This window comes from Anomalospiza imberbis, chromosome 6 (assembly GCF_031753505.1).
Source record: "Anomalospiza imberbis isolate Cuckoo-Finch-1a 21T00152 chromosome 6, ASM3175350v1, whole genome shotgun sequence".
NCBI lineage: Eukaryota > Metazoa > Chordata > Aves > Passeriformes > Viduidae > Anomalospiza > Anomalospiza imberbis.
Genome location: NC_089686.1, coordinates 8478759 through 8503892, shown reverse-complemented (window position 1 = coordinate 8503892; position 25134 = coordinate 8478759). Strand labels below are relative to the sequence as shown.

The 25134-nt window shown below is 53.8% G+C and overlaps 1 protein-coding gene across 4 annotated transcripts in view; it reads right to left on the bottom strand.

Annotated features, from left to right (window-relative positions):
- Positions 1-1074: 1074 nt before the first annotated feature.
- The window catches only part of AHNAK2 (AHNAK nucleoprotein 2), a 74687-nt gene continuing 50627 nt past the window's right edge, over positions 1075-25134 (bottom strand). For all 4 annotated transcript variants that reach the window (XM_068192234.1, XM_068192235.1, XM_068192236.1 and 1 more), the window contains one exon: positions 1075-24785. In XM_068192234.1, the coding sequence (XP_068048335.1) occupies positions 2058-24785 (22728 nt within the window). In that variant the 3' untranslated portion in view covers positions 1075-2057. The remainder of the gene's footprint in view (positions 24786-25134) is intronic.

The window sequence follows — 25134 nt, the reverse complement described above, 5'->3', positions numbered from 1 at the left end:
GAGAAGAAATGAAGAACATCTTAATCTACAGATGGTTAGACAGGCAAGCGCACTTCACTTACAACCCATTTCCTAAGTGTTTTGCTGTGTCCACTTTCCTGTACTAAGTAGAATATGGAGAAATATGGGAAGAGAAAACCACTATAATGAAGCATGTCTGCACTTGTCATTCTGGAGAGAGGATCTTGTGAGTGAAGTGGTGATTGCAGCCATCTTGGCCGAAGAGGCCACAAATAAATTGAGTTTAAAATCTCTGTCGACAGGAGGAAAAGGGACAGCAAAACTTCAACTCTGGACAGGAGGAGAGCTGACTTTAGGTTGTTCAGGGAACTAGTGAGTAAAGTGTCCTGGGAAAATGTTTTTGTATTTGAGGGGAGTGTCCTGCTCTGCTCTGCACTGGGGCAGCCTTGTCTGGAGTCCTGTGAGCAGTTTTGTGTGCCACAATAAAAAAAAAAGGCATTAGAGAGCGTCCAAAGGAGACCACAAGGATGATGAAGGGTCTGGAGGGGAAGCTGTATGAGGAGTGGCTGAAGTCTCTTGGTCTGTCCAGCCTGGAGGAGACTGAGGGGAGAGCTCAGTGTGGCCTTCAAATGCCCATGAGGGGAAGCAGAGGGACAGGTGCTGATCTCTTCACTCTCATGCCCAATGACAGGACCTGAGGAAATGGCTGGAGCTGAGTCATGAGGGGTTTAGGATTGATGTTAGGAAAAGATTTTTCACCCAAAGGGTATTTGAGCACTGTGACAGAGTCTCCAGGGCAGTGGTCACAGCCCCAAGCCTGACAGAGTTCAAGAAGCCTTTGGACAATGTTGTCACACACATGGTAGGAGTCTTGGGGTGTCCTGTGCAGGGCTAGGAATGAGATTCAAGGATCCTGACAGATTCCTTCCAAATCAACATATTCTATGATTCAACTTGGGATTGTAATGAGTGAAAATCTCTATTACCCTTACGTTAAGGAACTGCACTGTCATTAAGCATCCACCTCAGCAGACAGTGAAGTACATGCGAACTTTTGCAAATTTAACCTGGGATTTTCCTAATCAGAAATGTCAGTAACTCACACTACTCAAGTTATTATTCATATAGTGAGTTTATTGTGAATTAAGAGTACAGAGAGTGTTTTAATGGTACATGTGAAAGCTGTCACATACGCACTCTTTTCATTGTGCACTTGGGAGAAGCGTTAATATAAACACAGGAGCAAAATAATTATATACACCTCCTTTCCCAGAAAATCTCTGAAGCAATTCCACCAGTGTGGCAGATCATTCTAAGCATTTAACTATCCCATAAGTATATACATTAAAATTTATTTATCCACATTTGAATAATATTCTTTGTAAGCATGTCTTATTCTGGTATCTTACAAACATGATTTAGTTACATGTTTTTTGGTCTTGAAATTATTCTGTTGGTTTTGCTGTTTTTTTTTTAATTATTGTAAGGCTAAATATGACCCGCCATAATAATAAAAAATGAGGAGAGAGGAAGAGGCAAAGCGTTAGTCTCTCTACACTAATATTTAATTTTTATTTTATATTTTAAAATGTTTGTGGGATATACATACTACCTTAGCTGAAATAAAGAAAAAAACATTTTAATAACAAAGAAAAAGTAGATCAGAAAGTTCCAAAATCTAAACAGGTACGTACAGTTCTCATAATACTTGTTAAGAGCCCATTCTGGAAATAATCTGTAATCTAAATATAACTGGTGGGTTTTAAGAAGCCTCTTTTACAATTCTTTTGGTATCGTTGAGCCTTTCAATGATTTACTTTCATGGTTCTGGTATCTACTCAGACTTTGCTCAAACTATGGGCTCATCTGCACCTGTCATAATTGCTGCCCTTGGGGTAGATATGAAGAAATCATTGTTTTTATTAGTGTACACTCTAGTACATCCATGTACTTGAAAATTTGAATGTAGTAAATTCTGTTCAAGTGTTTTCATGAATACCAACCTTGGGTTTTAATTTTCAGTTAGTAGAAAATGAGGAAAACATTCTCTTCTGTGGATGGTTTTGTTTTCATTGAGGATCGAGAAAATACAACCTTCATTTGGTTGTATCTCCAACAATATTATATTTACTGTCTTTTTCTTCCTCCAACAAGATTAGTTCAGTTCTTGCTGAAGATGTCACGATAGATGAGGCCCTGTCAGTTTCAGCTTTTTCACCCTCTCCTATTTCTTTAGGTGATAAGCTTTCTTGTGCATCAAAAAACACATCTGGCTTATCTGTTGGGCTATCTTCATCTGAGAGTCTCCCCTCTTTGTGACCCACCTCTTCTTTGTCAACAGACTTAGCCTTTTTGGAGGGAGATGTGAAACCAAGCTTGGGAAATCTAAACCATCCAGTTTTTTCACCCTGCTTAGAGGAATCATCTGATGTGTCAGCAGGTTTCACATCTTCTGGAACTGATTTTTTTATTTCTGCTTTTGCATCTGTGCTTACTTCATCCCCAGAAGATGAAAAGCCAATACTTGGAAGCCAAAATTTAAATCTTCCAGGAGATCTTTTACTATCAGTCTTTTCTTTCTCATTGGTTATGTCTTTTTCTTCTTCCACTGTTTCAACTATATCTTCATCTTCAGAGAGAGGAGCTGCAGTTACTCCCTCTGGTGATTTATCAGGAAAACTCTCTTCAAGTTTACTGGAACCCTTTACTTCAGCAGCAGATGTTTTTAACTTTGACAAACTTACTTTTTCTGTAGATTCTTCAGACTCACAGTGTGGTTTGTCAGATAGTTTAAGCTCAGAACTTCCAATTCTCTGTGCTGCTACTCCAAAGCTTTCACCAGCAACTGTAGGTTTTCTCACTGATGCATCTCCTGTTGGAGATGGCTGCTGGACCAGCATGTCTAAATCACTGTGTGATTCAGGCAACTTGGCCTTGAGCAATGAGAATCCCAAAGTAGCAGTTTTGACCTCTGATGACAGAATCTCTGATTCTTTCAGTATTTCAGTAGTGTAAATCTCACACCGCTCAATAGCAACATGTTCAGTTTCTACTTTTTCACTTACTTCTTGGCCCTCTATATAAGACCAATGAACGTCTTGCCCTGCACTTGAAAGGGAGGACTCAATGGTAGCTGTCATTTTTGCTGTTTTAATGTCAGGTTCAGTCAGTGTTAAAATTTTGCTTTTTGCTTTTTGAATACCCCCCTCTACAGCTCCTGGTGTTTCTTCAGGGACAGCAGAGCTTGCTTGCAGTTGCACTATTTCAATGTCAGTACTAGATCCCTTTGGATCTGTTACAACTTTTGATAGCAAAACATCCGCTTCAACTGGGGGAGTTCTGAAGGTGAATCTTGGTATTTTTAGTTTAGGAATTCTTACACTTACTTCTGGGACACCTTTTGTTTGGTCCGCTATTTCCCCTGTTATTCTGGCAGATGCTTCTATATGATCTAGAGCTGGACTTTTCAGGCCAATCCATCCTTCTGGTTTTTGTAACTGCATTTCTGCTGTGACTCTTTCACTTTTAGGTGCTGAATCAGCTTCTGACTTTGGCAAATAGGTATCATCTTCAAACCCCTTGATTTCAGAATGCAACATTCCAAATCTTGGAATCTTAAACTTGTATGCTTTAATTTTACTTATTTCTGCTCTGTCTTCTACTTGCACTTCCACTCCTGCAGACACATCCTTTTCAACACTTTTCACTCGAAATTTCATTTCAGGATCTACTCCAGTAATTTTAACATCCGTCTTCACTGTTGGAACTTCTACCTTTAGATCTTCCAGTTTAGCAGTAACGTAAGTACCATCTTCCGATCCTTCTGTTGTTGACCATTCACATGTAGTCCTTTCTAATTTACTTTCTTCACTATCTTTTCCTATGATTTTCACCTCACCCTTTATCTTTCCTTTTTTAATTGCTGCCTCTTTATTTTGAGAATCTAGCTCTTCCTTTGGAAGACTAACATCTCTTTTCTTCTGTGTTGCATCCAGAGTAATTTCAGCTGATGATGGTTTGCATTTTACCCCCGATGTCTCTAATTTCATGGAACTTTCTACCTTTTGGACATTTATATCCTGTGATTTGCCTTTATGCTCTGGAAATGTCAGAGTACACGTAGGAAACCTATTTGTTGAACTCTTGTCCTTGTCAGTTTCAGAACTTGGGTATGATTTAGACAATTCTGCTGCAGACACTGTGATTTCTGAAGTATGTCCTTCAGCACTGCGCTTAACTACATCCGCGTAAGTTTCAGGTTTTTGAATACTCATTCTACTATCTGTTCTTTCTGTGGATAATGAAATATCTCCTTCCATCTTTGGCAAGCTAACATTAGAACTCTTCACAGAATCTCCTAATTTTTGAATCCCTTCTTTTCCAATAGTAATTTCAGCAACTGCATGTGGTAATGAGAAGGTATTTTCAGGAACACTTGTTTCAGTTTGTACTTTAGCAGAAGGAGTAGTCACCTGAGCTTTTTCCATACTTCTTTCCATATCAGCATCACTTTTTTTTTCCTTTAAGGATGACCTGCCAAATGCAGGTATTCTGAATTTTGGCAGTTTAAACCATCCCTGATGTTCTTCAGTCTGAACTTCTTCAGCTTTTATTTCATGTTCTTTTAATTTGATTTCCTTCTCCCCAAGACTCTCAGTAACTTCCTCTGTTTTTGGTTTAGGCACTGACTGGGTGCTTATGTCTACCTTTGCATCTTCAATGCCACCCGTCAGAACTTGGGGTGTTTTTATCTTACCATCAACTACTCCAGGGTCTGACATATCAGATGTAAATTCTGATGCTGGAACTCCCACAGCAATGTCAGCAATTTCGTTTGTTGCTCTTAGTTGGGGTGGCTCAGTTTCTATTTTTGGAGAGCTTATCTCTGTCTCTGGGACTTTCCCTTTCGTTCGGGAGATTCCAAACTTTGTCTTCTGGAATTTGGGCATTTTAATCTTCCCTTCAGGACCTTCCAATTTCACTTTTCTTCTATCCACAACTGATGAATTTTCTGTTAACATATCAGGGCTCTTCAAATCAACTGAAGCTTCTCCTTTGGGGAGCTTAGTACCTGTTTTTTGAATGTTACCTTCATTGGTAGAACTTATTTTTAAGTCAACCTGTTGAAAACTCCCCTCTGAGGGAGCCAAAGAAGCATCAATATTTGCTGAGCTGACTGTTATTTCAGTTTTAGAGGCTTCGGTTTCTATTCTGGAAAACTCCAGAGTATGGACCGTAGTGTCAGCCAGTTTTATGCTGATTTGTGCCCCTTCTTTAATCCCTTCAGAATGACTTTTTTCTATATCAGGTATCTTAATTGAATCATCACCCTCTATTTCTCTTTTAGGAAGAGTAGCATCAGCTTCGAATTTTGGTGAATGAGACTGAGATTTTGGAACCTTGATCTTGGAGAGTGAAATTTTAGGCATGACAAATTGAGGCTTTTTAATGGGGCTTTTTTGTTCAACTTTTCCTGCAGATATTTCCAGATCAAGGTCTGGCCCACTACCTTGATCATCAGTTACAGTACCTTTCACTTCTGTGTCTATTCTGCTTGACATGACAGCAAGTTTTTGGTCTTCCAAATTTGCTCCACAATCAGATTTAACACTTGCTTCCTTCTTTGGTGACCAACTGAAGGATGGAAGTTTGAATTTGGGAATTTTGAAATGTCCTTCTTTCTCTTCTCCATCTCCATCTTGCTTTATTTCCCCCTTGATCTTTACTGCTGCATCTGAATCCTGAATATCACTGTCTGTTTTTGGAATAGGAATGTAAGCTGATGGGAGGTGAACATCAGCCTCTGATGTCTTACTGTCAGTTTTGGTAATTTTGGCTTCAGGGCTGTAAGTCCCCGTTTCTGTGCCACATTCCACCTTCAAGTCGGGTGCTTCAACAGCTATGTCAAATATTTCTACTGTTGCTTTTAGTTGGGGAACCTTTACTTCTGATTTGGATTGGCCAACATCCTTTTCTGACCCTTTCCCTTTAGAAAGGGTAATTCCTACCTTTGGCATTTGGATTTTAGACATTTTTGTTTTTCCTTCAGAACCTTCAGCTTTTATCTCTACATCACCCACAGCAATTTCACTTGCTGTTCCTTCAACACTTATGTCAGGACTCTTCACCTCAAGCGAACCTTCAGGTATTATCTTAATATCTGAGGTGGAGAGGCTGGCATTAGCAGCAGCTGATTTCAGTGTCAGCTCATCTCCTTCACAGGTAGGAACTTTGACCTCACCTGTAGGCATGCTAATATCCATCTCTATTTTGGGAGCTTTGGCTTCTGGTTTGGAAAATTCCAAAGTTGGGACTGTAACTTTAGGCACTTCTATGCCCAGTCCTGCCCCTTCTCCACTACTTCCTTTCTCAGATTTCTGAACAGAAACACCTTCTATATCTTGTTTGGGTCCAGAAACATCAGTTTCCAGTACAGGCAGAGAGACCTGTACTTTCTGACCCTTAATTTTAGGGAATGAGATCTTTGGCATGGTAAATTGGGACTTCTTGGTTTTGGGCTTTTCACCATCTTTTTCTGTTGTATCAAATTCTTCATGAAGGTATTGATTCTCAGGAGTAGGAAAAGTTAATTCAGATCCCATGTCTCCAGATAAGGTAGACAAAGTGGGTCCTTCCAGATGTTCCTCAACACGAGAAGGAGCAATAGCTTCTTTCTTTGGTGACCACCTAAATGAAGGCAGTTTGAATTTTGATGATGTAAATTTGTTTTCTTTCTCCTCAGTACCCTTCTCTCCTGTAACTACTTCCTGTTCTGCCTTGCACTCTAAATCTGGGCCATGGATTTCTGCTTCCAGGTTTGGCAAGGTAACTTCCCTGGATGAGAGATTTGGATCCATTGTTGGTGCATCCAGAAAAACTTCAAGTGAAGGCTTATGCAACTTTACACCAAGATGGGCATCAGAGATTTGAGCTGGTTTTTCAGTGTCAGGATCAGCTGTATCTGATGTTATCCCTCCCTTGGAAATTTCAGATTCCATGCTGGAACCAATGTCACTTTCAGATGTTTTTCCCTTAGATCGAATTCTGAATTTTGGTTTTCGGAATTTAGGAATTTTAACTGTGACCTCTGTGTCAACCAAAGATATTTCAGCAGATGTAGTTTTGCCCTCTAGCTTAATACCTCCGTGCTCCTCAGAACCATCCACACATAAAATTTCAAAATCTGAAAGATTTTCATCTGCAGGAGATGCTATTTTTGATTCTGTGGAATTAATTTGGTATTTAGTAAGAGTAACATCCCCCTTTTGTAATGAGGACTCCAGATCAATTTTAGATGAAGTCACTTCAGATTTAGAAAAACCAATGCTAGGAATTCTGAATTTTGTACTTTTAGATATACCCTCTTCCTTAATGTCAGGAAAAAGTTGAGGTTCAACACTCTCAGAAGGAACAGAAGAAGTTTCCTCTGTTAAAGAATAACAAACAGTTTCTGAAGCAGAAACATCACATCCAGATTTGCTTTGAGCATGAGGTTTGAAACTTTTAGAAAGAGAAATTTTAGGCATTCTAAAAACAGAACTTTTAGATTTACCAGCTTCCATCTCTCTACAAATAGAAGAATCTAGAGAATCATCAAAACTGGGCATTTGGATCTCAGAGTCAGAAAATGTCATGGCCACATCAGCCATTCCCGACGGCACCGTCACTTGTGGCTCCTGGAGGCTGACGTCCACCTCAGCGGCCACGGTGCCCTTGGCCTCTTTGCTGCTGGACCAGCCAAAGGAAGGCATGCCGAACTTGGGCATCTTGAACTTGCCGTCCTTGGTCTTGGCGGCCTCCTTCTCTGGGACTTTGGCTTCTCCTTCAAGGCTAAGCGTGGCCTCGGGCACCTGCAGGTCGACGCTGGCCTGTGGAAGGGTGACGTCGACGGAGGGCAGGCTGATGTCCACCTTGGGAGCTTTGACGTCAGCTTTGGGCATCTTGAGCGAGGGCTTCTCCAGCTTCCAGCCGGTGCCCTCCCCTGCAGCTGTCACGGTGGTGGAGGAGAGGTCGACCTCTGCGCTGGGCAAGCTGACCTCGGCTGTGGGCGCCACGGCCTTGGGGGAGGACACTGTGAATTTGGGCTTGTCAAACTTGGGCATCTTGAGCTTGCCTTTCAGACCCGAGCCTTCCGTCTCGAGCTTGCCTTCGGCGGAGGGCGCTTTGAGGTCTATGTCAGGCGCCTGGATCTCGAGGGAGCCTTCGACGGAGGGCAGCGTGACGTCGGGGGCCGTGACGGTGACTTCGGCGTCAGCGGCCTTGAGCTCAGCCGGTGGGAGGCTGATGTCTGCATCCAGTTTGGGAGACTTGACGGTGGGCTTGGAGAAGACCACGCTGGGCACCTTGACTTTGGGCATGTGTATTTTCAAGCCACCGCCCTCAGCTTTGCCCGCGGCCACCTCCAGGCTGGCTTCGGCCTCGGGGCCCTGCAGGGCGACTTCGCCCTCCTGGCCTTTGGGCAGCGACACCTCGGCCTTGGGCAGGCTGACCTGCGCCTGGGGAGCTTTGACTTTGGGCAGCTTGACGCTGGGCATCTTGACGTCGGGCATCTTGAATCGGCCTTTCTCACCCTCTGCTGCAGCTGTGGCCGTCTCAACGGTCACCTCCACACTGGGCGCTTGGATATCGGCTGCGGGCAGGGTCACCTCCACTTCGGTGGCTCCAGAAGGCACCGTCACTTGTGGCTCCTGGAGGCTGACGTCCACCTCAGCGGCCACGGTGCCCTTGGCCTCTTTGCTGCTGGACCAGCCAAAGGAAGGCATGCCGAACTTGGGCATCTTGAACTTGCCGTCCTTGGTCTTGGCGGCCTCCTTCTCTGGGACTTTGGCTTCTCCTTCAAGGCTAAGCGTGGCCTCGGGCGCCTGCAGGTCGACGCTGGCCTGTGGAAGGGTGACGTCGACGGAGGGCAGGCTGATGTCCACCTTGGGAGCTTTGACGTCAGCTTTGGGCATCTTGAGCGAGGGCTTCTCCAGCTTCCAGCCGGTGCCCTCCCCTGCAGCCGTCACGGTGGTGGAGGAGAGGTCGACCTCTGCGCTGGGCAAGCTGACCTCGGCTGTGGGCGCCACGGCCTTGGGGGAGGACACTGTGAATTTGGGCTTGTCAAACTTGGGCATCTTGAGCTTGCCTTTCAGACCCGAGCCTTCCGTCTCGAGCTTGCCTTCGGCGGAGGGCGCTTTGAGGTCTATGTCAGGCGCCTGGATCTCGAGGGAGCCTTCGACGGAGGGCAGCGTGACGTCGGGGGCCGTGACGGTGACTTCGGCGTCAGCGGCCTTGAGCTCAGCCGGTGGGAGGCTGATGTCTGCATCCAGTTTGGGAGACTTGACGGTGGGCTTGGAGAAGACCACACTGGGCACCTTGACTTTGGGCATGTGTATTTTCATGCCACCGCCCTCAGCTTTGCCCGCGGCCACCTCCAGGCTGGCTTCGGCCTCGGGGCCCTGCAGGGCGACTTCGCCCTCCTGGCCTTTGGGCAGCGACACCTCGGCCTTGGGCAGGCTGACCTGCGCCTGGGGAGCTTTGACTTTGGGCAGCTTGACGCTGGGCATCTTGACGTCGGGCATCTTGAATCGGCCTTTCTCACCCTCTGCTGCAGCTGTGGCCGTCTCAACGGTCACCTCCACACTGGGCGCTTGGATATCGGCTGCGGGCAGGGTCACCTCCACTTCGGTGGCTCCAGAAGGCACCGTCACTTGTGGCTCCTGGAGGCTGACGTCCACCTCAGCGGCCACGGTGCCCTTGGCCTCTTTGCTGCTGGACCAGCCAAAGGAAGGCATGCCGAACTTGGGCATCTTGAACTTGCCGTCCTTGGTCTTGGCGGCCTCCTTCTCTGGGACTTTGGCTTCTCCTTCAAGGCTAAGCGTGGCCTCGGGCACCTGCAGGTCGACGCTGGCCTGTGGAAGGGTGACATCGACGGAGGGCAGGCTGATGTCCACCTTGGGAGCTTTGACGTCAGCTTTGGGCATCTTGAGCGAGGGCTTCTCCAGCTTCCAGCCGGTGCCCTCCCCTGCAGCCGTCACGGTGGTGGAGGAGAGGTCGACCTCTGCGCTGGGCAAGCTGACCTCGGCTGTGGGCGCCACGGCCTTGGGGGAGGACACTGTGAATTTGGGCTTGTCAAACTTGGGCATCTTGAGCTTGCCTTTCAGACCCGAGCCTTCCGTCTCGAGCTTGCCTTCGGCGGAGGGCGCTTTGAGGTCTATGTCAGGCACCTGGATCTCGAGGGAGCCTTCGACGGAGGGCAGCGTGACGTCGGGGGCCGTGACGGTGACTTCGGCATCAGCGGCCTTGAGCTCAGCCGGTGGGAGGCTGATGTCTGCATCCAGTTTGGGAGACTTGACGGTGGGCTTGGAGAAGACCACGCTGGGCACCTTGACTTTGGGCATGTGTATTTTCAAGCCACCGCCCTCAGCTTTGCCCGCGGCCACCTCCAGGCTGGCTTCGGCCTCGGGGCCCTGCAGGGCGACTTCGCCCTCCTGGCCTTTGGGCAGCAACACCTCGGCCTTGGGCAGGCTGACCTGCGCCTGGGGAGCTTTGACTTTGGGCAGCTTGACGCTGGGCATCTTGACGTCGGGCATCTTGAATCGGCCTTTCTCACCCTCTGCTGCAGCTGTGGCCGTCTCAACGGTCACCTCCACACTGGGCGCTTGGATATCGGCTGCGGGCAGGGTCACCTCCACTTCGGTGGCTCCAGAAGGCACCGTCACTTGTGGCTCCTGGAGGCTGACGTCCACCTCAGCGGCCACGGTGCCCTTGGCCTCTTTGCTGCTGGACCAGCCAAAGGAAGGCATGCCGAACTTGGGCATCTTGAACTTGCCGTCCTTGGTCTTGGCGGCCTCCTTCTCTGGGACTTTGGCTTCTCCTTCAAGGCTAAGCGTGGCCTCGGGCACCTGCAGGTCGACGCTGGCCTGTGGAAGGGTGACGTCGACGGAGGGCAGGCTGATGTCCACCTTGGGAGCTTTGACGTCAGCTTTGGGCATCTTGAGCGAGGGCTTCTCCAGCTTCCAGCCAGTGCCCTCCCCTGCAGCCGTCACGGTGGTGGAGGAGAGGTCGACCTCTGCGCTGGGCAAGCTGACCTCAGCTGTGGGCGCCACGGCCTTGGGGGAGGACACTGTGAATTTGGGCTTGTCAAACTTGGGCATCTTGAGCTTGCCTTTCAGACCCGAGCCTTCTGTCTCGAGCTTGCCTTCGGCGGAGGGCGCTTTGAGGTCTATGTCAGGCGCCTGGATCTCGAGGGAGCCTTCGACGGAGGGCAGCGTGACGTCGGGGGCCGTGACGGTGACTTCGGCGTCAGCGGCCTTGAGCTCAGCCGGTGGGAGGCTGATGTCTGCATCCAGTTTGGGAGACTTGACGGTGGGCTTGGAGAAGACCACGCTGGGCACCTTGACTTTGGGCATGTGTATTTTCATGCCACCGCCCTCAGCTTTGCCCGCGGCCACCTCCAGGCTGGCTTCGGCCTCGGGGCCCTGCAGGGCGACTTCGCCCTCCTGGCCTTTGGGCAGCGACACCTCGGCCTTGGGCAGGCTGACCTGCGCCTGGGGAGCTTTGACTTTGGGCAGCTTGACGCTGGGCATCTTGACGTCGGGCATCTTGAATCGGCCTTTCTCACCCTCTGCTGCAGCTGTGGCCGTCTCAACGGTCACCTCCACACTGGGCGCTTGGATATCGGCTGCGGGCAGGGTCACCTCCACTTCGGTGGCTCCAGAAGGCACCGTCACTTGTGGCTCCTGGAGGCTGACGTCCACCTCAGCGGCCACGGTGCCCTTGGCCTCTTTGCTGCTGGACCAGCCAAAGGAAGGCATGCCGAACTTGGGCATCTTGAACTTGCCGTCCTTGGTCTTGGCGGCCTCCTTCTCTGGGACTTTGGCTTCTCCTTCAAGGCTAAGCGTGGCCTCGGGCGCCTGCAGGTCGACACTGGCCTGTGGAAGGGTGACGTCGACGGAGGGCAGGCTGATGTCCACCTTGGGAGCTTTGACGTCAGCTTTGGGCATCTTGAGCGAGGGCTTCTCCAGCTTCCAGCCGGTGCCCTCCCCTGCAGCCGTCACAGTGGTGGAGGAGAGGTCGACCTCTGCGCTGGGCAAGCTGACCTCGGCTGTGGGCGCCACGGCCTTGGGGGAGGACACTGTGAATTTGGGCTTGTCAAACTTGGGCATCTTGAGCTTGCCTTTCAGACCCGAGCCTTCCGTCTCGAGCTTGCCTTCGGCGGAGGGCGCTTTGAGGTCTATGTCAGGCGCCTGGATCTCGAGGGAGCCTTCGACGGAGGGCAGCGTGACGTCGGGGGCCGTGACGGTGACTTCGGCATCAGCGGCCTTGAGCTCAGCCGGTGGGAGGCTGATGTCTGCATCCAGTTTGGGAGACTTGACGGTGGGCTTGGAGAAGACCACGCTGGGCACCTTGACTTTGGGCATGTGTATTTTCATGCCACCGCCCTCAGCTTTGCCCGCGGCCACCTCCAGGCTGGCTTCGGCCTCGGGGCCCTGCAGGGCGACTTCGCCCTCCTGGCCTTTGGGCAGCGACACCTCGGCCTTGGGCAGGCTGACCTGCGCCTGGGGAGCTTTGACTTTGGGCAGCTTGACGCTGGGCATCTTGACATCGGGCATCTTGAATCGGCCTTTCTCACCCTCTGCTGCAGCTGTGGCCGTCTCAACGGTCACCTCCACACTGGGCGCTTGGATATCGGCTGCGGGCAGGGTCACCTCCACTTCGGTGGCTCCAGAAGGCACCGTCACTTGTGGCTCCTGGAGGCTGACGTCCACCTCAGCGGCCACGGTGCCCTTGGCCTCTTTGCTGCTGGACCAGCCAAAGGAAGGCATGCTGAACTTGGGCATCTTGAACTTGCCGTCCTTGGTCTTGGCGGCCTCCTTCTCTGGGACTTTGGCTTCTCCTTCAAGGCTAAGCGTGGCCTCGGGCACCTGCAGGTCGACGCTGGCCTGTGGAAGGGTGACGTCGACGGAGGGCAGGCTGATGTCCACCTTGGGAGCTTTGACGTCAGCTTTGGGCATCTTGAGCGAGGGCTTCTCCAGCTTCCAGCCGGTGCCCTCCCCTGCAGCCGTCACGGTGGTGGAGGAGAGGTCGACCTCTGCGCTGGGCAAGCTGACCTCGGCTGTGGGCGCCACGGCCTTGGGGGAGGACACTGTGAATTTGGGCTTGTCAAACTTGGGCATCTTGAGCTTGCCTTTCAGACCCGAGCCTTCCGTCTCGAGCTTGCCTTCGGCGGAGGGCGCTTTGAGGTCTATGTCAGGCGCCTGGATCTCGAGGGAGCCTTCGACGGAGGGCAGCGTGACGTCGGGGGCCGTGACGGTGACTTCGGCATCAGCGGCCTTGAGCTCAGCCGGTGGGAGGCTGATGTCTGCATCCAGTTTGGGAGACTTGACGGTGGGCTTGGAGAAGACCACGCTGGGCACCTTGACTTTGGGCATGTGTATTTTCAAGCCACCGCCCTCAGCTTTGCCCGCGGCCACCTCCAGGCTGGCTTCGGCCTCGGGGCCCTGCAGGGCGACTTCGCCCTCCTGGCCTTTGGGCAGCAACACCTCGGCCTTGGGCAGGCTGACCTGCGCCTGGGGAGCTTTGACTTTGGGCAGCTTGACGCTGGGCATCTTGACGTCGGGCATCTTGAATCGGCCTTTCTCACCCTCTGCTGCAGCTGTGGCCGTCTCAACGGTCACCTCCACACTGGGCGCTTGGATATCGGCTGCGGGCAGGGTCACCTCCACTTCGGTGGCTCCAGAAGGCACCGTCACTTGTGGCTCCTGGAGGCTGACGTCCACCTCAGCGGCCACGGTGCCCTTGGCCTCTTTGCTGCTGGACCAGCCAAAGGAAGGCATGCCGAACTTGGGCATCTTGAACTTGCCGTCCTTGGTCTTGGCGGCCTCCTTCTCTGGGACTTTGGCTTCTCCTTCAAGGCTAAGCGTGGCCTCGGGCGCCTGCAGGTCGACGCTGGCCTGTGGAAGGGTGACGTCGACGGAGGGCAGGCTGATGTCCACCTTGGGAGCTTTGACGTCAGCTTTGGGCATCTTGAGCGAGGGCTTCTCCAGCTTCCAGCCGGTGCCCTCCCCTGCAGCCGTCACGGTGGTGGAGGAGAGGTCGACCTCTGCGCTGGGCAAGCTGACCTCGGCTGTGGGCGCCACGGCCTTGGGGGAGGACACTGTGAATTTGGGCTTGTCAAACTTGGGCATCTTGAGCTTGCCTTTCAGACCCGAGCCTTCCGTCTCGAGCTTGCCTTCGGCGGAGGGCGCTTTGAGGTCTATGTCAGGCGCCTGGATCTCGAGGGAGCCTTCGACGGAGGGCAGCGTGACGTCGGGGGCCGTGACGGTGACTTCGGCGTCAGCGGCCTTGAGCTCAGCCGGTGGGAGGCTGATGTCTGCATCCAGTTTGGGAGACTTGACGGTGGGCTTGGAGAAGACCACACTGGGCACCTTGACTTTGGGCATGTGTATTTTCATGCCACCGCCCTCAGCTTTGCCCGCGGCCACCTCCAGGCTGGCTTCGGCCTCGGGGCCCTGCAGGGCGACTTCGCCCTCCTGGCCTTTGGGCAGCGACACCTCGGCCTTGGGCAGGCTGACCTGCGCCTGGGGAGCTTTGACTTTGGGCAGCTTGACGCTGGGCATCTTGACGTCGGGCATCTTGAATCGGCCTTTCTCACCCTCTGCTGCAGCTGTGGCCGTCTCAACGGTCACCTCCACACTGGGCGCTTGGATATCGGCTGCGGGCAGGGTCACCTCCACTTCGGTGGCTCCAGAAGGCACCGTCACTTGTGGCTCCTGGAGGCTGACGTCCACCTCAGCGGCCACGGTGCCCTTGGCCTCTTTGCTGCTGGACCAGCCAAAGGAAGGCATGCCGAACTTGGGCATCTTGAACTTGCCGTCCTTGGTCTTGGCGGCCTCCTTCTCTGGGACTTTGGCTTCTCCTTCAAGGCTAAGCGTGGCCTCGGGCGCCTGCAGGTCGACGCTGGCCTGTGGAAGGGTGACGTCGACGGAGGGCAGGCTGATGTCCACCTTGGGAGCTTTGACGTCAGCTTTGGGCATCTTGAGCGAGGGCTTCTCCAGCTTCCAGCCGGTGCCCTCCCCTGCAGCCGTCACGGTGGTGGAGGAGAGGTCGACCTCTGCGCTGGGCAAGCTGACCTCGGCTGTGGGCGCCACGGCCTTGGGGGAGGACACTGTGAATTTGGGCTTGTCAAACTTGGGCATCTTGAGCTTGCCTTTCAGACCCGAGCCTTCCGTCTCGAGCTTGCCTTCGGCGGAGGGCGCTTTGAGGTCTATGTCAGGCGCCTGGATCTCGAGGGAGCCTTCGACGGAGGGCAGCGTGACGTCGGGGGCCGTGACGGTGACTTCGGCGTCAGCGGCCTTGAGCTCAGCCGGTGGGAGGCTGATGTCTGCATCCAGTTTGGGAGACTTGACGGTGGGCTTGGAGAAGACCACACTGGGCACCTTGACTTTGGGCATGTGTATTTTCATGCCACCGCCCTCAGCTTTGCCCGCGGCCACCTCCAGGCTGGCTTCGGCCTCGGGGCCCTGCAGGGCGACTTCGCCCTCCTGGCCTTTGGGCAGCGACACCTCGGCCTTGGGCAGGCTGACCTGCGCCTGGGGAGCTTTGACTTTGGGCAGCTTGACGCTGGGCATCTTGACGTCGGGCATCTTGAATCGGCCTTTCTCACCCTCTGCTGCAGCTGTGGCCGTCTCAACGGTCACCTCCACACTGGGCGCTTGGATATCGGCTGCGGGCAGGGTCACCTCCACTTCGGTGGCTCCAGAAGGCACCGTCACTTGTGGCTCCTGGAGGCTGACGTCCACCTCAGCGGCCACGGTGCCCTTGGCCTCTTTGCTGCTGGACCAGCCAAAGGAAGGCATGCCGAACTTGGGCATCTTGAACTTGCCGTCCTTGGTCTTGGCGGCCTCCTTCTCTGGGACTTTGGCTTCTCCTTCAAGGCTAAGCGTGGCCTCGGGCGCCTGCAGGTCGACGCTGGCCTGTGGAAGGGTGACGTCGACGGAGGGCAGGCTGATGTCCACCTTGGGAGCTTTGACGTCAGCTTTGGGCATCTTGAGCGAGGGCTTCTCCAGCTTCCAGCCGGTGCCCTCCCCTGCAGCCGTCACGGTGGTGGAGGAGAGGTCGACCTCTGCGCTGGGCAAGCTGACCTCAGCTGTGGGCGCCACGGCCTTGGGGGAGGACACTGTGAATTTGGGCTTGTCAAACTTGGGCATCTTGAGCTTGCCTTTCAGACCCGAGCCTTCTGTCTCGAGCTTGCCTTCGGCGGAGGGCGCTTTGAGGTCTATGTCAGGCGCCTGGATCTCGAGGGAGCCTTCGACGGAGGGCAGCGTGACGTTGGGGGCCGTGACGGTGACTTCGGCGTCAGCGGCCTTGAGCTCAGCCGGTGGGAGGCTGATGTCTGCATCCAGTTTGGGAGACTTGACGGTGGGCTTGGAGAAGACCACGCTGGGCACCTTGACTTTGGGCATGTGTATTTTCATGCCACCGCCCTCAGCTTTGCCCGCGGCCACCTCCAGGCTGGCTTCGGCCTCGGGGCCCTGCAGGGCGACTTCGCCCTCCTGGCCTTTGGGCAGCGACACCTCGGCCTTGGGCAGGCTGACCTGCGCCTGGGGAGCTTTGACTTTGGGCAGCTTGACGCTGGGCATCTTGACGTCGGGCATCTTGAATCGGCCTTTCTCACCCTCTGCTGCAGCTGTGGCCGTCTCAACGGTCACCTCCACACTGGGCGCTTGGATATCGGCTGCGGGCAGGGTCACCTCCACTTCGGTGGCTCCAGAAGGCACCGTCACTTGTGGCTCCTGGAGGCTGACGTCCACCTCAGCGGCCACGGTGCCCTTGGCCTCTTTGCTGCTGGACCAGCCAAAGGAAGGCATGCCGAACTTGGGCATCTTGAACTTGCCGTCCTTGGTCTTGGCGGCCTCCTTCTCTGGGACTTTGGCTTCTCCTTCAAGGCTAAGCGTGGCCTCGGGCGCCTGCAGGTCGACACTGGCCTGTGGAAGGGTGACGTCGACGGAGGGCAGGCTGATGTCCACCTTGGGAGCTTTGACGTCAGCTTTGGGCATCTTGAGCGAGGGCTTCTCCAGCTTCCAGCCGGTGCCCTCCCCTGCAGCCGTCACGGTGGTGGAGGAGAGGTCGACCTCTGCGCTGGGCAAGCTGACCTCGGCTGTGGGCGCCACGGCCTTGGGGGAGGACACTGTGAATTTGGGCTTGTCAAACTTGGGCATCTTGAGCTTGCCTTTCAGACCCGAGCCTTCCGTCTCGAGCTTGCCTTCGGCGGAGGGCGCTTTGAGGTCTATGTCAGGCGCCTGGATCTCGAGGGAGCCTTCGACGGAGGGCAGCGTGACGTCGGGGGCCGTGACGGTGACTTCGGCATCAGCGGCCTTGAGCTCAGCCGGTGGGAGGCTGATGTCTGCATCCAGTTTGGGAGACTTGACGGTGGGCTTGGAGAAGACCACGCTGGGCACCTTGACTTTGGGCATGTGTATTTTCATGCCACCGCCCTCAGCTTTGCCCGCGGCCACCTCCAGGCTGGCTTCGGCCTCGGGGCCCTGCAGGGCGACTTCGCCCTCCTGGCCTTTGGGCAGCGACACCTCGGCCTTGGGCAGGCTGACCTGCGCCTGGGGAGCTTTGACTTTGGGCAGCTTGACGCTGGGCATCTTGACGTCGGGCATCTTGAATCGGCCTTTCTCACCCTCTGCTGCAGCTGTGGCCGTCTCAACGGTCACCTCCACACTGGGCGCTTGGATATCGGCTGCGGGCAGGGTCACCTCCACTTCGGTGGCTCCAGAAGGCACCGTCACTTGTGGCTCCTGGAGGCTGACGTCCACCTCAGCGGCCACGGTGCCCTTGGCCTCTTTGCTGCTGGACCAGCCAAAGGAAGGCATGCCGAACTTGGGCATCTTGAACTTGCCGTCCTTGGTCTTGGCGGCCTCCTTCTCTGGGACTTTGGCTTCTCCTTCAAGGCTAAGCGTGGCCTCGGGCGCCTGCAGGTCGACGCTGGCCTGTGGAAGGGTGACGTCGACGGAGGGCAGGCTGATGTCCACCTTGGGAGCTTTGACGTCAGCTTTGGGCACCTTGAGCGAGGGCTTCTCCAGCTTCCAGCCGGTGCCCTCCCCTGCAGCCGTCACGGTGGTGGAGGAGAGGTCGACCTCTGCGCTGGGCAAGCTGACCTCGGCTGTGGGCGCCACGGCCTTGGGGGAGGACACTGTGAATTTGGGCTTGTCAAACTTGGGCATCTTGAGCTTGCCTTTCAGACCCGAGCCTTCCGTCTCGAGCTTGCCTTCGGCGGAGGGCGCTTTGAGGTCTATGTCAGGCGCCTGGATCTCGAGGGAGCCTTCGACGGAGGGCAGCGTGACGTCGGGGGCCGTGACGGTGACTTCGGCATCAGCGGCCTTGAGCTCAGCCGGTGGGAGGCTGATGTCTGCATCCAGTTTGGGAGACTTGACGGTGGGCTTGGAGAAGACCACGCTGGGCACCTTGACTTTGGGCATGTGTATTTTCAAGCCACCGCCCTCAGCTTTGCCCGCGGCCACCTCCAGGCTGGCTTCGGCCTCGGGGCCCTGCAGGGCGACTTCGCCCTCCTGGCCTTTGGGCAGCAACACCTCGGCCTTGGGCAGGCTGACCTGCGCCTGGGGAGCTTTGACTTTGGGCAGCTTGACGCTGGGCATCTTGACGTCGGGCATCTTGAATCGGCCTTTCTCACCCTCTGCTGCAGCTGTGGCCGTCTCAACGGTCACCTCCACACTGGGCGCTTGGATATCGGCTGCGGGCAGGGTCACCTCCACTTCGGTGGCTCCAGAAGGCACCGTCACTTGTGGCTCCTGGAGGCTGACGTCCACCTCAGCGGCCACGGTGCCCTTGGCCTCTTTGCTGCTGGACCAGCCAAAGGAAGGCATGCCGAACTTGGGCATCTTGAACTTGCCGTCCTTGGTCTTGGCGGCCTCCTTCTCTGGGACTTTGGCTTCTCCTTCAAGGCTAAGCGTGGCCTCGGGCGCCTGCAGGTCGACGCTGGCCTGTGGAAGGGTGACGTCGACGGAGGGCAGGCTGATGTCCACCTTGGGAGCTTTGACGTCAGCTTTGGGCATCTTGAGCGAGGGCTTCTCCAGCTTCCAGCCGGTGCCCTCCCCTGCAGCCGTCACGGTGGTGGAGGAGAGGTCGACCTCTGCGCTGGGCAAGCTGACCTCAGCTGTGGGCGCCACGGCCTTGGGGGAGGACACTGTGAATTTGGGCTTGTCAAACTTGGGCATCTTGAGCTTGCCTTTCAGACCCGAGCCTTCCGTCTCGAGCTTGCCTTCGGCGGAGGGCGCTTTGAGGTCTATGTCAGGCGCCTGGATCTCGAGGGAGCCTTCGACGGAGGGCAGCGTGACGTTGGGGGCCGTGACGGTGACTTCGGCGTCAGCGGCCTTGAGCTCAGCCGGTGGGAGGCTGATGTCTGCATCCAGTTTGGGAGACTTGACGGTGGGCTTGGAGAAGACCACGCTGGGCACCTTGACTTTGGGCATGTGTATTTTCATGCCACCGCCCTCAGCTTTGCCCGCGGCCACCTCCAGGCTGGCTTCGGCCTCGGGGCCCTGCAGGGCGACTTCGCCCTCCTGGCCTTTGGGCAGCGACACCTCGGCCTTGGGCAGGCTGACCTGCGCCTGGGGAGCTTTGACTTTGGGCAGCTTGACGCTGGGCATCTTGACGTCGGGCATCTTGAATCGGCCTTTCTCACCCTCTGCTGCAGCTGTGGCCGTCTCAACGGTCACCTCCACACTGGGCGCTTGGATATCGGCTGCGGGCAGGGTCACCTCCACTTCGGTGGCTCCAGAAGGCACCGTCACTTGTGGCTCCTGGAGGCTGACGTCCACCTCAGCGGCCACGGTGCCCTTGGCCTCTTTGCTGCTGGACCAGCCAAAGGAAGGCATGCCGAACTTGAGCATCTTGAACTTGCCGTCCTTGGTCTTGGCGGCCTCCTTCTCTGGGACTTTGGCTTCTCCTTCAAGGCTAAGCGTGGCCTCGGGCGCCTGCAGGTCGACGCTGGCCTGTGGAAGGGTGACGTCGACGGAGGGCAGGCTGATGTCCACCTTGGGAGCTTTGACGTCAGCTTTGGGCATCTTGAGCGAGGGCTTCTCCAGCTTCCAGCCGGTGCCCTCCCCTGCAGCCGTCACGGTGGTGGAGGAGAGGTCGACCTCTGCGCTGGGCAAGCTGACCTCGGCTGTGGGCGCCACGGCCTTGGGGGAGGACACTGTGAATTTGGGCTTGTCAAACTTGGGCATCTTGAGCTTGCCTTTCAGACCCGAGCCTTCTGTCTCGAGCTTGCCTTCGGCGGAGGGCGCTTTGAGGTCTATGTCAGGCGCCTGGATCTCGAGGGAGCCTTCGACGGAGGGCAGCGTGACGTCGGGGGCCGTGACGGTGACTTCGGCGTCAGCGGCCTTGAGCTCAGCCGGTGGGAGGCTGATGTCTGCATCCAGTTTGGGAGACTTGACGGTGGGCTTGGAGAAGACCACGCTGGGCACCTTGACTTTGGGCATGTGTATTTTCATGCCACCGCCCTCAGCTTTGCCCGCGGCCACCTCCAGGCTGGCTTCGGCCTCGGGGCCCTGCAGGGCGACTTCGCCCTCCTGGCCTTTGGGCAGCGACACCTCGGCCTTGGGCAGGCTGACCTGCGCCTGGGGAGCTTTGACTTTGGGCAGCTTGACGCTGGGCATCTTGACGTCGGGCATCTTGAATCGGCCTTTCTCACCCTCTGCTGCAGCTGTGGCCGTCTCAACGGTCACCTCCACACTGGGCGCTTGGATATCGGCTGCGGGCAGGGTCACCTCCACTTCGGTGGCTCCAGAAGGCACCGTCACTTGTGGCTCCTGGAGGCTGACGTCCACCTCAGCGGCCACAGTGCCCTTGGCCTCTTTGCTGCTGGACCAGCCAAAGGAAGGCATGCCGAACTTGGGCATCTTGAACTTGCCGTCCTTGGTCTTGGCGGCCTCCTTCTCTGGGACTTTGGCTTCTCCCTCAAGGCTAAGCGTGGCCTCGGGCGCCTGCAGGTCGACGCTGGCCTGTGGAAGGGTGACGTCGACGGAGGGCAGGCTGATGTCCACCTTGGGAGCTTTGACGTCAGCTTTGGGCATCTTGAGCGAGGGCTTCTCCAGCTTCCAGCCGGTGCCCTCCCCTGCAGCCGTCACGGTGGTGGAGGAGAGGTCGACCTCTGCGCTGGGCAAGCTGACCTCGGCTGTGGGCGCCACGGCCTTGGGGGAGGACACTGTGAATTTGGGCTTGTCAAACTTGGGCATCTTGAGCTTGCCTTTCAGACCCGAGCCTTCCGTCTCGAGCTTGCCTTCGGCGGAGGGCGCTTTGAGGTCTATGTCAGGCGCCTGGATCTCGAGGGAGCCTTCGACGGAGGGCAGCGTGACGTCGGGGGCCGTGACGGTGACTTCGGCGTCAGCGGCCTTGAGCTCAGCCGGTGGGAGGCTGATGTCTGCATCCAGTTTGGGAGACTTGACGGTGGGCTTGGAGAAGACCACGCTGGGCACCTTGACTTTGGGCATGTGTATTTTCATGCCACCGCCCTCAGCTTTGCCCGCGGCCACCTCCAGGCTGGCTTCGGCCTCGGGGCCCTGCAGGGCGACTTCGCCCTCCTGGCCTTTGGGCAGCGACACCTCGGCCTTGGGCAGGCTGACCTGCGCCTGGGGAGCTTTGACTTTGGGCAGCTTGACGCTGGGCATCTTGACGTCGGGCATCTTGAATCGGCCTTTCTCACCCTCTGCTGCAGCTGTGGCCGTCTCAACGGTCACCTCCACACTGGGCGCTTGGATATCGGCTGCGGGCAGGGTCACCTCCACTTCGGTGGCTCCAGAAGGCACCGTCACTTGTGGCTCCTGGAGGCTGACGTCCACCTCAGCGGCCACAGTGCCCTTGGCCTCTTTGCTGCTGGACCAGCCAAAGGAAGGCATGCCGAACTTGGGCATCTTGAACTTGCCGTCCTTGGTCTTGGCGGCCTCCTTCTCTGGGACTTTGGCTTCTCCTTCAAGGCTAAGCGTGGCCTCGGGCACCTGCAGGTCGACGCTGGCCTGTGGAAGGGTGACGTCGACGGAGGGCAGGCTGATGTCCACCTTGGGAGCTTTGACGTCAGCTTTGGGCATCTTGAGCGAGGGCTTCTCCAGCTTCCAGCCGGTGCCCTCCCCTGCAGCCGTCACGGTGGTGGAGGAGAGGTCGACCTCTGCGCTGGGCAAGCTGACCTCGGCTGTGGGCGCCACGGCCTTGGGGGAGGACACTGTGAATTTGGGCTTGTCAAACTTGGGCATCTTGAGCTTGCCTTTCAGACCCAAGCCTTCCGTCTCGAGCTTGCCTTCGGCGGAGGGCGCTTTGAGGTCTATGTCAGGCGCCTGGATCTCGAGGGAGCCTTCGACGGAGGGCAGCGTGACGTCGGGGGCCGTGACGGTGACTTCGGCATCAGCGGCCTTGAGCTCAGCCGGTGGGAGGCTGATGTCTGCATCCAGTTTGGGAGACTTGACGGTGGGCTTGGAGAAGACCACGCTGGGCACCTTGACTTTGGGCATGTGTATTTTCATGCCACCGCCCTCAGCTTTGCCCGCGGCCACCTCCAGGCTGGCTTCGGCCTCGGGGCCCTGCAGGGCGACTTCGCCCTCCTGGCCTTTGGGCAGCGACACCTCGGCCTTGGGCAGGCTGACCTGCGCCTGGGGAGCTTTGACTTTGGGCAGCTTGACGCTGGGCATCTTGACGTCGGGCATCTTGAATCGGCCTTTCTCACCCTCTGCTGCAGCTGTGGCCGTCTCAACGGTCACCTCCACACTGGGCGCTTGGATATCGGCTGCGGGCAGGGTCACCTCCACTTCGGTGGCTCCAGAAGGCACCGTCACTTGTGGCTCCTGGAGGCTGACGTCCACCTCAGCGGCCACGGTGCCCTTGGCCTCTTTGCTGCTGGACCAGCCAAAGGAAGGCATGCCGAACTTGGGCATCTTGAACTTGCCGTCCTTGGTCTTGGCGGCCTCCTTCTCTGGGACTTTGGCTTCTCCTTCAAGGCTAAGCGTGGCCTCGGGCGCCTGCAGGTCGACGCTGGCCTGTGGAAGGGTGACGTCGACGGAGGGCAGGCTGATGTCCACCTTGGGAGTTTTGATTTCAGATTGTCTAATTTCTGATATTTCATGTTTTGATTTTTTATTGAATTCCTTCGTCTGCATTTGAATATCTGTTTTTGAAATCCATATTTTTGCCTTTGTGTCTACTGTTTTAGTTTCCATTGGCAAAGATTTTATAGTTAGTTCTTTTGAAGTCAGCAACTGGCCTTCGGGGTTTTGCTTTATGTTGTTTTCATCTCTTTTTCCTATGGATAATCCTATATGCATTTCATCACTTGGAACCCTAATTTCTCCTGGTAGTCCACTTAACTGAACTCCTCCTGCATTTTCTATTGTTTGCACTTTCACTTCCCTTTCACTTTTTTGTACTTCATGCTGGGCTGTTTCTTCCTTAGTAGCTGACCAGGTAAATGTAGGGAATTTTAACTTTGGCAGTCTGAATTTGCTTTCTTTCCCCTCTATATCTTTTTCTCCTCTCTTCATTTCAATTTCTATGTTTAAGGCTTTGTCATTTGTGGGCATGCCATTATCCTCAATCCGTTCCTTTCTTACACTATCTTCTGTGTCCTCTCTGCTTTTTTCTCTTCTTATTGTCATGTCAGTTCTAGGTGCTTTGGCCACTTTCAATGATGGCATTTGTATTTTTGAAGTAGATACATCTGATTCTGCATCTGGCATAAGAGTTTTCACATTGAATTTCCTGCTGTCCTCTGAAGTCATATCAGCTGTTTTTTCTGGTACTGAATGCAGAACGTCACTTCCCTGTTTGGTAGTGTCAGTCTCTGTCTCTTTTTTTTGGGGCACTGAAATTCCATAATTTATTTTCTGAATGTTTAGTATTTGTGTGTCTTCTTCTGCTTGTTTTTCTCCTGTTTCCAGTGTGTCAGATGTCTGTAATTCTGCTTTGACAGTGCCAATTTCTAGGCCTTTTACCTGTACATATCCTTTAGTATTGTGACCCATCAAGTCTATGTTAATTCCACTTTCTCCATCTTTTTTATCTGCTGTTCCCTTCTGTTTCTTTTTTCGGGATTTTGATGAGGCTTGTGGTGATTTTTTAGTTGGGCTTACTTTCAGATCAGCTGTTTCTAAACTGGGCTTTGATATCTCTGTTGTTACGTTGGGTACTTCAGGTACACTACATTTTGATGTTGCTTCCTTGTCTTTTTCTTTTTTAATGCTTATTTCAACTTCAGGGCATTGTTTTACATGAGATGGAATACCATTTTTCATCTCTTTTAAGTCTTTTGTTAAAGTTTCATGTCCCTCCCCTGTTTTTATTTCATAAGCAAGAGATGTGGTATATTCAACAGTTAAGATTTCGGGATTTTCCAGGCTTATATCATCTTTATGTGTTTTTTCTTGTTCAGAGATCAGTGTCGTTTTTATTTCTTTTTTTTGCTTCTCTTGTGGTTCTGGTCTGGACCTGTGCATTCTGAATCCAATGCTAGGGAACTTCAGCTTCCTTTGGCTTCCCTTTTTCTCTTTGGTATGGACCTCTTGTGGAAATTGAGACTCTGTGTCCGTGCTTGTAGGGGAAGTATCCTGCACAGCAGGCTCATATGCATCTGATGTACTATGAGATCTTCTGTGCCTCAGTATCTTTTTATTTTTGATTGACTGAAATTTTGGCCATGACAATCTATCTTTTTTAGGTCTCTTACTTCTTCCTACCCTTTGGCTTACAATTAATGTTTCCCTGTCTTCTTCTGAAATGGCTTTTCCTGAAACATGCAGTGTTTCTTCAGGAATGCTCTCACCGAGTTCTTTTTCCTAAAACAACAAATAGTCATCAGAAGATTAGAAGTAACCTAAATATAGGTGCAACAGAAAATAAAAAAACATAAAACACGTAGAAAAATGTTCTTTTTGTTACTAGTATCTACTTGTTATATTAAAAAAATCCTGAAGATTAAAAAAAAATATGCAATGTTTAGCAGAAATGACATAAAACAAATTGATTGTAATATATGGATTTCTGAAGATTTTAATTCCTTGCAAAACATTACAGTAAACGGAGGTTTTTATATGTATCTATATTTGTATATATGTTGCTACAAATATATATTATATATATTTGAAAAATATATGAAAACTATAAGAAGAAAATATAACCTTTAAG